Source organism: Parasteatoda tepidariorum, chromosome 8, assembly GCF_043381705.1.
Source record: "Parasteatoda tepidariorum isolate YZ-2023 chromosome 8, CAS_Ptep_4.0, whole genome shotgun sequence".
Classification (NCBI taxonomy): domain Eukaryota; kingdom Metazoa; phylum Arthropoda; class Arachnida; order Araneae; family Theridiidae; genus Parasteatoda; species Parasteatoda tepidariorum.
The window spans coordinates 566305-579451 of record NC_092211.1 but is presented as its reverse complement, the minus strand read 5'-3'; the positions used below and the strand labels follow the sequence as shown (position 1 = coordinate 579451).

The following is a 13147-nucleotide window of genomic DNA, read 5'->3' as shown; positions in this document are numbered from 1 at the left end:
ATTTTTTATTGTAAGGTATATAATTTTTCTGTTGTTCAAAACCTATTGTAAAATAAATTAATAAAATAGCATCTGCGTTAATGATAATTTGGCGATTTTTTGACATCTCCCGAAATAAAATAGTATTTACATTTTTCTCGTATGATGCATGTGTACAGAAAAAAGGCTAGAAAAATAAGGAAAATAAAGCATTGAAATAAAAATATTGATCAACACTATAAAAGCTACGAAGTTATAAGAATTTTATTGCAAAAACTGTTGGCGGTATTGAAATAAAGTCTCAATCATATTATTTTCTTCTCCATTAAGAGTGAGTCCACTTTTAAAGTCTCCCAAGGTTAAATATTGCTTTAGACGCTTGGGAATGTCCAACCTTTCGATTCCGTTGGGCAGCTGAAAGCACTCCTTCAAACTGTGCCTAATGGTACACCTGGCGAGATGCTGTAATGATCTTGGCCCATCCTCTTGGCTGTCTGGACCTCTCACCAATACGTAGTACCATTCCCAGGCTTTAGTTGTTTTCATCAGGGTGTCTAAATCCATCCAAGCGAAGCTTTTCTCGAAGTCATCGAAGGTCAGAAAGGGATCCGGAATGGAACTCCATAGAATGAGAAGAATAATTGCGTAATCAAAAGAGGGGTGCTTCTTTCCGTACAAGAAGCCCATGTAGAGACACAGTACTTGGTATGCTCTCAACTGGACCGGGATATTGTCATCTTCTTCTGCTAGTTCATTCAGTTGTTGCCGTACAATTTTATGACTCAATTCATAATCAAAGCTGAAAAGAAAAAATGAGTTATAATAACTAAATCAATAACAATAATGTCTAAGAATCAACATCATAAAAAGAGAATCCTTTTAACGCTATGACAGTCATATATGCAGTAAGATTATTTTCTTCTGTGAATTGCAAAATTAGTTTTCCAGTGTTATCAGATACGGGAAAGGTGCTTTGGGTCAAAATATTCTTTCACAATCATCCACCCATAAGAGAGGTTAAAAAAATAGCGATATTTTTTTTAATACCGAAAGATGGATGAAAGGACATTTTGTGTTTATTTGTATTGCATTTGGATTTTCATTGTTGTCATTTTATCTTATAACTATGAGAATAGCATTTTCTGAATCGTCATCTGATTTAATACTGAAAATCAGATGAAATCGGCTGATTTAATACTGAAAATCAGATGAAATCGTCTGATTTAATACAGAAATCAGACGATCGTCTGATTTCAGTAATCATCTTTCAGTATAAAATTTTCTGATTTATTACTGAAAGATGATTTCTGGGACAGGTTTTAACCCAATATTGACTGTGAGAAACAAGCACAGATTCTGTTGAGATGAATAGTAGTAATTTATGAAGAATCTAATGAGGGAAAAAGTACCCCAGGAGCTTTAGTAATAAGGTCGGTGGGACAATAAGGAAGTTAGAAAAGAAAATTTTAAATGGACACTTGCAAGCTGCGTCACGGGTGGTTTAACCAATTAGGTTCTATCCAAAAATGGTTTCAGCATGATAAAATATCCAAATATTATCACCCTGAATAACTTTTGTTCTAATGATCGAATTTTCACGAACTAAGTGACAATCATAATGGTTTCTAGGGGTGACCTCAACTATGCTAACTATTAATTAAGTTACGAAATCAGCCACGTAAACCTACTTTCTCTGAAAAAACATACATTTTTTTTACATATTTGGAATCCTGACCCTTGAAATAGTGAAGGGGGGTGGGGTAGACAAAATTTCGAAAAAATTGGGTATCAATAAAGATTTATATAAATGACAAAAGTTTAAAAAAATGTCAAATTTCCTCACCATAAAAAGTGAAACAATTGAAATCAATTGAAACTAAATGAATGACAAGACTGCAAAACATCGAGTGTCTCTATTGCTAAGCAACCAAGAGGAGAATTTTTGGATCGGCTTTCTGGTCAAAGAAAACAGAGTTTTCTTTTAAATCCCTTTAAAATAAAATTTGAATCGGTTAATAAATTGGTACCCATTGTCAAAATGGGTGTTGTTTTGGACTTGATGGCGTGGGCACCTTATATGGACTTTTCAACTGTGTTCAAGAGTAGTAGTAAATAGTGCGCACGCGTCGTCCTTGCATGTGTTGCTATAGCGACCGCTGTTTGATTTTTTGAAAATAATTTTTTTTCACAACATTTTGAACAACTTCTATCAACGTAAAAACCATAATTACAAAAATAGAATTCCACATGTCATAAAAAATAAGGCTAACATAAGCATTAATAAAAAATAGTCAGAGCAAAATCAAATAAAAAAGCAGACGATAATTTTGGAATTTCATGGAGTTGATTGTTTTCCAAGCTAAGTTTTTATTTTGTTACGTTTTAAGAAACGTATATTAAGCTGGAATTAAAAATCAAAGAACAACGATTAGAGGACAAATCAATTGATGCAGTTTTTGTTACCACTGACTAGATGTTTTTTTCGTTCATAAAAGTCTATTAAGGAAGAAAAAAAAATATTTGACCAATGGGTAACCAGTGATTGCAGTGATACAACCACAATTTTCTTCCTTTCGCAATTAGTTATGATTTTCCAAGATTTTAGAACCTTAACGTTGAATTGATTATCTGACATTTTTTAAAGCTGTTTTAACGTTATCTGTATGAAAATTTTGTTCTAAAACCAAGTTTATATAAGTTATTATAAATGTATGAAGAGTTGTAGGGATAATTGATTTTAATCCTCAGACTCTTTTAGATAAGGGAAAGAAGAAGAAGAAAAAAATCCTGCAAAAAATTTTGAGGGCCTAATAAAGATAGCGATTCTGATGTACAATCAGAAGGTTTTATAAAATTCACGGTATTTCTTTTCAATGAAATTGGAAAAACTTAGTAAATGCTAAGTGGTATTTTAAAATCATTTTGATATAATATATATAGGGGGGGTATGTAGAGAATAAACTAACTCGTAAATTGTGCTAAATTATTTTTTAAAGATTCACTGAAGTATCCTTAGAGATTCGCTGTTTGTAAAAATTTTTTCAAATATTTAGAAAGATTCTTTAATTTTGTTGATGTATGTTAACTGTGAAAAATATAAAAAAATGTCAATATTTTGATTCAAACAAAAACATATTGCAGTTTGAATAGCATATTGAGTTTAAATAGCATGGTTACAGAATTTAAAAAAAATGTTAAAATATTATAATTCATAATAATTTTGTTTTTGGCTGCTTACTAGGGCCATGGTTTTTGCTTTATATGACTAGTTTGGTTTAATGAAACAATTATTAATGATCATTAATATTCTTGTTTCCTTATTACGAAATATTAGACCAATGTATATACACTTATAATTTCTTTAAAACGTGCGTTAAAACTATTCTTATTGGTTATTTAATTAGAAAAAAATCATAATGGTAGAAAAAGAACAATTTTTGAGATGATAATTCCAAAAATAGCACAAGTTTGGAATCCATTTACAATATTTCCTTTTAGTAACTGTTTAACAAAACAAAGCAAATCGAGCGTTTTCCTGATATAGCAATATTTTTTTTAATTGTGCTTAAGTTGAGAAATAATAATAACAACTTTTTAAAAGAAAAGGGCAACTTTCCTAAAGTTAGTAAGCAGGAATAACTTCGAACGTCAAAATAAAATTTTATATCCATAGTTTTTTTTGTTCATTTAAAAAACAAAGCAAGGAAAATTTTTTTGGCTGTGCACACATACGCTATAACTTTTCATTATTCAAATAAATAAGAAACATTTTTCGAAAACAGTAGTATGCTTAGTAAATAGTCAGCTGTTTTGCATCGACTAATTTTGTGTGATCAACAGAATATTTTTAAATTCGTATCAAGATTTAATTCTCAGCTAGCTGGCAATAATTCTGAGTTTTCTTTCAATAAAAACACAATAATAATATAAAAAGGAATTTTATTTTAAAGAAAAACATAAATTAAAGTATTAAAGCAATTGATTAGTATATTAATGGAAAAATAATGTACTTGGTAGCGTAAAGAATAAGATTTTGAGAAATATTTAAAAAATGTAATTAAATAGTTGGAAAAGAATAATAGTAAGATTAGAACGATATAAAAGACGTTGAGAAATTTTAAGGTGCTTAAAAAAGTTGACCTCGTATTCGTATTAATGATTTTACAATATATATTGAAGAAATTGATAAATATATTATTCTAAATCTATGCTTACATTTGTATATTATTGAAATTTTATCAATTATTTAAAGAACAAACTAACAAATAAAGTTAAAAAAAAGCTTATGTATAAACACATTCTATAAGAAACATGCTGTTATAAAATTCAACATTCGTTAATATAATGTTCTTATTCAATAAATGTTTTATACAAGTCTTTTTATTAAATTACGAATAAATTTTTAGTAGACTAAAAAAGAAACATCGTATTTTATAATTTTAAAAAGAGATTAGCAATCGGTTTTGAAAGAAATATGAATGAAATTTTGCTTTACGAGCACGTAAGTCTGATTCCTCGTAACTTAACCACTTTTAAAGATTAATCACTCCATTTAAATATCTCTTCATTGTCACCAAACTATTTTTTTTAAATAATTAATTTTAATTTTTCTCCACTTCTACCAAATAAAAACTGTTGAAACTTTAGATTTTGCAATAGAAAAATACGTAGATTATGTGTTATAAAAAAATTGTACCTTGCAATTTAAAGTGTTTTCATCCACAATTAAATTAAATAATAAAAAATAATCATTAAAAATATTTTAACATGAAATTATCTTTGGGTAAGCGGGTTTTATAAGTGAGGGCATTTTTTCTTGAATTGCACAATAAGTTTTAAAAATATGACTAAAAATGCAAAAAGTGAAATTAACATTAAGGTGTCCGAGCTTTGGATTGTTCTCCTGACCAAACTATGGGAACCATATTTCACAGATAGCTGTTACCCCCTATATTTTGAAGGTTAGGAATTCAAATATATTAAAAAAAGTGTTGTTTTCAGAAAAGTACGTTAAAGTACGTACGTAAGTAAAAGTAGAAAAAGTACGTTTTTTTCAGAAAAAGTGAAATTAACATTAAGGTGTCCGAACTTTGGATCGTTCTCCTGCCTGACCCAACTATGGGGACCATGTTTCACAGATAGCTGTTACCCTCTATATTTTGAAGGTTAAGAATCTAAATATATTTTAAAAAAATGTTTTTTTCAGATAAAGAACGTTTTTGTGTCCGATTTCGTAACTTAATTAATAGTTAGCACTAAATAATTTACATATCTGAGGTCACCTCCAGGAACTATTACGATTGACACTCAGTACATGAAAATCCAATCATTAGAACTACAGCTTATCTGTCTTTGTTGCAAGTATCCAATTGCCTAGCGAAGCTGGACAGCATTCGCATTTCAGCTTCATTTTCAAATAAAAGTTTTTATATTATTTTAATCCTCTCTTTGCTTTTACTTACATCAATTGTGATTGATCAGATTTCAAAGATCTGTCTATTCTTTCTCCTTCAGAATCCTAATAAACGTAGTATACTTTTATCACACTTTTGCAAGAATTATAAAAATATATAATATGTATCATAAAAAAGAGAGATAAATATTTTTGCTGAATTCTAATTCAGAACAAAGCAAATGAGACATTTAAAATAATTCTTTAAGTTGGGAAGTAAAATGCGACATCACACGCTGTTTTATCACTAGTCAAGGAAGTAAAATAATTAACGTTCAGACTAGTTTGATTTCCTGATGCGACCTGAAGGTGATTTCAATGATCCCCTTTTAACTCCACTCAACATTCGCTTACGATCAAACAGAAATTTTTAGCCTCTCCTTCTTCTGCAGCTATTCGTTAGATTAAGATAATCCATTTTGTTTATTCCTCTCTGAAATATTAATTTCTAACCTTTAACGAGCGAAATTTTTTTTGACATCAGTTTTGGAATGAATTATAAATTCGGCCACTGCAAAAATTACGAACAGCTTTTACAGAACACTCCAATGTCTCTGATAAACGTAACAAATAATAATAGGGAAAGTTCCAATCGAAGCACGTTATAATTTGTAGCAGATCAAAAAGAGATGTCAGTACCGTTATGGCAAAAAATTATAATAAGAACATTAGGGCCATTAGTTAAATTACGAAACTACGCTATTTATGAGAATTAAGATTGTGATTGGTGCAAATCCTGACTCTTGTGACAATATGTAATGACGTAAAGTTAAAAGCCAGAAGGGCGGGTAGTAAGGCGAAATAAGAAAAAAAAAAGACATTAATTGTACTGTATTCTTTTGGTCACCAAAAATGGCTATAAACTATTAAAAGTTACAAGATAAGTATTTATTTTCATGAAATGCATACTGAATAATAGATCATGAAAAGATCTGTTGATTAATTCACAGTGTATTTCTGATGAAACATTTGACTATTCATTTTGTAATTCTCAATATTCCTGATAAAATACAATCGACGCTCTTTAAAACAACCCCCTCTACGCAAGGGAAAACGGATGTTATAGCGCGAGGTTCAATTTTATGAAAATACTAGAGTAATTTAAACGAAAAGGTGCAACTTTAAAACAGTCTTTCAATTTTTGCCTGTTAGTAAAAAAACTCACCCAAGTGGACAAAAAAAAGAGTGAATAGAATTTTCATACAATAAAAGTATGAGTGATATAAGTATTCCCTTCCATAAGAAATTTCCATAAGTTGTGTATGTATCTTTTTAACCTATTGAATGCATAGCGGACTTCATGCTGATTTCCATCTGGGGTTGCAATATACATTCGATATAAGATGACGGGTACTGTTCGCCACAAACTTATTCCCCCAAAAATGAACAAAAGGCATTGTAAGGAGTGTTACAAAGGAATACCTGCTACTAAATGATGGTCAAGATGACTCACCTAACAAGCTCAAAATGTTTCCCCCACAGAGTTACAGAGGATGACTGGTACGGTTCGCCACGAACTTATTCCCCCAAAAATGAACAAAGGGCATTGTAAGGAGTGTTACAAAGGAACACTTGCTACTAAATGATGGTCAAGATGACCCTCACAGAGTTACAAAGGCTATAGGGTTATCCTTTTTAAGGATATGTTCTGAATGCAAAGTCATAAACTTCGTCCGATCTAATATTTTAAAATGAGTTGCATTATTTATATTGTAATTAACTAATTGTAATTATATAAATTATTTCCGTTGTTTATGACTATGATTTAACTATTACACCAACAAATTAGTTAACAAAAAATGATTTATCAACCGAAAACAAATTAAAAAGAAAAAAGTGCATTAACATTTAATTACATTTGTAATTTTACTCCTTTAAATTCGTTAATGATGAGCAAGACATTTTATAGATGCATTTTAATCATAATGACATGAAATGGTTTTTCGCTCCGCAAAAACATATTGAATCAGGAATAATTTGTGATTTACATATTGATTCTGACATAGATTTGAATTTAATCATGAATATAAATTTTCAGTATACAAAAAATTAAAATTAACTTTATGATATTAATTTAATTTTAAAGATAAAGCACAAGGTATAAAAAAAATAAAACAAAGGAAGGACGTAAAAGAGATTGATTTCTCAAACTGAATTTTATTTTAAAATGACTTTGAATTTTAACAAGTCTTCAGATTTTTCTGCTTTATTCCAAGGAGAAAAATTAATTCAATTTTCATGATAAAGGACAAGGGATGAAAAAAATTAAAACAAATGAAGGAATTAATTTTCATTTTAAAATGACTTTTAATTTTAACAAGTCATCTGATTTAGTCTAAGATAAAAATTAAGTTTACATAAAAGGAAATATATATATATTTACACAAATTAAAATATATGTATATATATCTTCCAGCGTGCCATATTTAAATATGTTTCTTATTTAACGAAGTATAATCTAAACACATTGTTAATTCTAAAATTATAACCTAACATTTATTGTATATTAGAGTGTATTGTATATTAGAGTATATTGTATGTTATACATGGTTATTATAATTTTTTTTAACTTAACAATGTAATATTATTTTTCGAATTATAGCTATTCGAAACAAAATTGGATAGCTAGATAGCGAAAAAGACTAATGAATATTTTAAAAAAAATTTTGAAAAACCTAATGACATTGGGAAATTATGTTATATACTTTTAAAATATGTAAAAAATTTCAAGTATAAATTGAATGAAATATATTTAATGACTTTAAATTATTCTAAAAAAATATAGAGAAAACAACTTACATAAATATCATTAAATAATATCATCTTAGAAATAAATATTATCTTAGTTAAATGTCCAAAAAACTTTATACATGTGAATGCTGCAGATCTGGACCTAAGAATGTGCTTTATGTTGATAATTTCTGTTTTTAAATTGATCTTTAAAAGCATTTTTTTCAGTATTCAGCACTAAAATATGACGAAAATAATTGAAATATTTTATAGCTTAAATTTTGCTCTTATTGGAAGAATTGTTTGATTCACATATCACTTATATTTTTGTTTATGAAATAATTTTTTTGAAAAGAGAATAAGAAGAAAAATTAATAAATTGGATCTAATTTTCTTTAGAACAGATTAAATTTTTGAAATTAATAATACTGTATGAATTTTAAATTAATCTACAAAAAAAAAAAACCCACAGCTGTCAACATGGAAAGGAAAATATTCAGTAGGTTACAAGAAATAGGATAAATTTCCTGATAATTGTTGCCTAATGTTCTAAATATGTTACACATAGGGAATTTTAGGGATTTTTATAGTCATCAAAATAGTAAAAGTGCAACACTTTTCAGTTATGATTGACATTAAACATACTTGAAATGTAACTATGTATTGTGTTTATTCATAATTTCGTACATAAATAGGCATCTAATTCATCAAAGATAAGTAAAAGATTTTTCTAATAAATTTAAAAAGAGAGCCCTGAATAAAAATAAACTGAGCATTTTAGAGCAAGAAAAGTTTTAAACTGATTTTTATAAATGAGATTCTTTTCATTATGTATTAGTAATACTTATTTACATATTCAAGCAAGCAAGCAATCTTCTATTCAAAAATTATATTTCATTAGTAATTTTTTTAGGAAACTTACTCAATTTTAAGGAATTTTTTAAAATGTACAAAAACAAGAAAATTTTTTATTAAACCAGTACACCAAGAGGAACTGGCAAAATCAAGTAAAATTAGCAGCTATGTATTCCTGATTAGTGATTAAATTAATTTTCTTACAATAGTTCTCCTTTCAAACAAGTTATTGTTTAGGAAAGTTTTAAATTTAGGTAAAAATAAGTAGACATGGATAAGAATGGAAAAATACTTACTCTTGCAAAAACTTCGCTGTGTGCAATAAATACAATCCACCCATGCGCCTCTGATATTCATTAAGTCTTCCAAAATCCGTGATTAACTTGAAACTTGTAGGATTATTCATCAAACAGCAGTGAGATAAATCACCGTCCATAAAAGGTTTATCTTTGAACATCCTTAAAAAATCAACCCTCATTTCATTAGAAAGTTCCAGAAGAGATTTCAATTCCTCGGGATTTTTCAAATTGATAAATACGTTGAACAGGTGACGCATGAATTGTTCTTCGATGGAGCAAAATGGACCAAACGAAATTTTGATTTTCGAGCATGCAGTAATAAAGAATCTGTATTCTTGAGGCGACAAATATTCCATAGTTATGCTTTTACAAAAATTAATATTAAGCTACGGCACAGCGCTGTAGGTTGGTTATCAGCTTTTCTTTCCAATTTAAAGGAATGATAGCTCTGGTAGCTCAAGTAAGTTCAGGTGCAGAATGTAAAAGAAATGGCACAATTTGGTTTTGACATGAAATGATTGATTTGACTGAATGATTCATCAGGATGTGCAATGCACTAACAATAGTTACATACGGTTACTATTACTGTAAAAGAGTGCAATCCTTTCTATTCATAGAGATGATGTGTTTCTACCCAGTGACCATCCTTCGTTTTGTGACCACCTCTATGAATCTACTTAATGATAAAGAAATAGATTGAAATGCCATTGCTGCTGCTCTGTTAGCAATCTTTTTGTTCTAGCACATGTTCTTATTGTTTCCTGTNTTTAAATTCAGGTAAAAATAAGTAGACATGGATAAGAATGGAAAAATACTTACTCTTGCAAAAACTTCGCTGTATGCAATAAATACAATCCACCCATGCGCCTCTGATATTCATTAAGTCTTCCAAAATCCGTGATTAACTTGAAACTCGTAGGGTTATTCATCAAACAGCAGTGAGATAAATCACCGTCCATAAAAGGTTTATCTTTGAACATCCTTAAAAAATCAACCCTCATTTCATTAGAAAGTTCCAGAAGAGATTTCAATTCCTCGGGATTTTTCAAATTGATAAATACGTTGAACAGGTGACGCATGAATTGTTCTTCGATGGAGCAAAATGGACCAAACGAAATTTTGATTTTCGAGCATGCAGTAATAAAGAATCTGTATTCTTGAGGCGACAAATATTCCATAGTTATGCTTTTACAAAAATTAATATTAAGCTACGGCACAGCGCTGTAGGTTGGTTATCAGCTTTTCTTTCCAATTTAAAGGAATGATAGCTCTGGTAGCTCAAGTAAGTTCAGGTGCAGAATGTAAAAGAAATGGCACAATTTGGTTTTGACATGAAATGATTGATTTGACTGAATGATTCACCAGGATGTGCAATGCACTAACAATAGTTACATACGGTTACTATTACTGTAAAAGAGTGCAATCCTTTCTATTCATAGAGATCATGTGTTTCTACCCAGTGACCATCCTTCTTTTTGTGACCACCTCTATGCATCTACTTAATGATAAAGAAGTAGATTGAAATGCCGTTGCTGCTGCCCTGTTAGCAATTTTTTTGTTCTAGCACATGTTCTTATTGTTCCCTATCCCTCTCGTTTCCTTTTTTATAGTTTTGTTACGATTCAAAATCTTCATTTACTTTTTGTTATCAAAATTTATAAGAAAATAATAAATAAAACATTATAAGAAAATAAAAGTTTAAAATATATTATGGGAACATATCTAATCAAAAAAATATTCATTTTTCTTTTTGAATCTGTTTTTTAACACTAAAGAAATTAATTCTCTAATTTGCTTCAAGTATGTAATTACTGAGTTAAGTTGAAAGCCTCACATTTTAAGAAGGAAAATGTAAGAGAAGCAGATTCCTTAATAATGATTTTAAAAGGTAATGATTTAATACTATTCGTACTTTGTGACGTCACGCAGAGATGGGGAGGTATCAAGTATGGTAAATCACAATTAGACATTTTCGTGTGAAAGGTGATACCTTAATATTTGTATACTTTGTTTTGCAGTCCTCCGAAAGTAAAATAGGTTTAGGGGATAATTTTTATAATTTATCAGGAAAAATTTTTAAAATTGGGGGAGTGAAGTCTTTTTATGAAGAAGATATTTTTGCAATCATAATTAATATATATTTCATCTTATAAGTAAAAGAAACTCATTTATGACCAATTTTGTTAGATTGAATAGGACGTGAATTAGTTTACATTTTTAACATTTAGATACTTTGTTTTGCAATTTTAATAAAGTAAAATAGGTTTAAGGGATAATTTTGATTAGATTTATTTAGCGGAAAACTTTTATAATTGGGGCAGGGAAGTCTTTTTTAGAAGGAGATATTTTTGAAATCAAACTTATATTTTGAACGTGTAAATAAAAGAAGCACATTTATGATCAGTTTTTAAAACTGAATAGGACCTGAATTTGTTTAGGTGGTTGGTTGATTTTTAAAACTTTTGAAGTAGAGAGTTTATCATAATTATTATTATTATTTTTTTGAAAACTTTTAAAGAACTTCGAATTTTAATTTTTGTGAGAGTTATTTTTTTGTCAAATTTATTACAGCTTGAATTCATAATGTCAAAAAACTAAGTGACATAACTTCATAACTTAGTGATTTGGTTTTACTAAAATAGAAGTTTTTAAGTTTTTTAGAGGCCTCTCGTAGAAATGTAAAATCATTTAGTCCCTTATATCTTATCTTTTTTGCTGGGGTCCCTGTTTTAATCATTTTTATTATGATGTTAGAGTTATCAGAGAAATTCAACATTTTATGTATAAAGCCTATATATTTCGAGACCTGCAGTCACAATCGATAACAATTCTACTATTACAGAAGATGAAATTGATGATTCTAGGAAAAAAAGGTACCGGAAAAAAGGTACGGAAAAAAGGTCCCGGAAAAAAAGGTACGGAAATAAAGGTCCCGGTAAAAAAGGTACCTGTATAGGGAAAATTCTGTAGGGGAAAGTATTTGAAGTGAGAAGATTAGATTGAAGCTCTTTTTGCTGTTCCGTGCATGTTTTTTTTTTTTTTTTCGTGCGTCGCGCGTTTTCAAAGTCAATAAACATCCAACACATAAATCCTCCCCGATTGGTTACTTTAAGCCTCACATTAGCAACTCCTTCACAAAATATAATTTAAAATAGAAAATGACACATTTTTCACTTAAAAAATTTACAAAAAAAACGTAAAACATTATTGAAAAATTTAAATAGTATCTTGCCGCTTTAAAAAATAATCAAAGAAGAATAAATAAATGAAATAAAATTTAAAAAAAAAAAGCGTAATGCAACCAGCCCTTACCCTTCTCCTTACCTGAATGATCTAATCTGAATTCTTGCAGATGAAAAGAATATTCATTGAAACAGTGAGAAGCATTCATGCTGCCCAGAAAGCGAGTGGAAATATCCCTACAGATTTTCCCTATGGAGGTACCTTTTTTACCTGGACCTTTTTTTCCAGGGACCTTTTTTTCCGTCTACCGAAATTGATGCATTATGTATACATTAGGGTTTAAACTCCTTAAATTTGAAGGAAAGTACTAAAGTCCCTTACATATAGAGGAGAAGGTGGCTGGAGTCGACATTTTGATTAACTTTATGAACTCAATATAGATGAAAAATATCAATTTTTTTATAGATATTTACTTTTTGTCTTACATTAATCTAAAAGAGCAAACTTTTAAAAAGCCTTCTCTTTTGTAGTTTGTTTACACGCTCTATTGAGGGAAATATCACTAAGCCACGCACTTCCGCGTGTCATGCATTCAAACCGTTTCATCATTAAATTAGAAGTAAGGTTATTAAAACTGATTCAACTCAAA

General features: G+C 29.1%; 2 protein-coding genes across 2 annotated transcripts in view; both read right to left on the bottom strand.

Annotated features, from left to right (window-relative positions):
• The window catches only part of LOC107449845 (uncharacterized), a 19281-nt gene extending 8474 nt beyond the window's left edge, over positions 1–10807 (bottom strand). Inside the window, exon 1 of the mRNA XM_043056599.2 lies at positions 10135–10807. Within this exon, the coding sequence (XP_042912533.1) occupies positions 10135–10493 (359 nt within the window). The 5' untranslated portion in view covers positions 10494–10807. The remainder of the gene's footprint in view (positions 1–10134) is intronic.
• Positions 226–9672, bottom strand: LOC139424803 (uncharacterized; the record flags this gene model as incomplete). Its single annotated transcript, XM_043056597.2, is given in 2 exon segments — positions 226–778; positions 9313–9672. Coding segments are annotated over 2 exon segments (894 nt in total). The 3' UTR covers positions 226–243.
• Positions 10808–13147: the final 2340 nt, after the last annotated feature.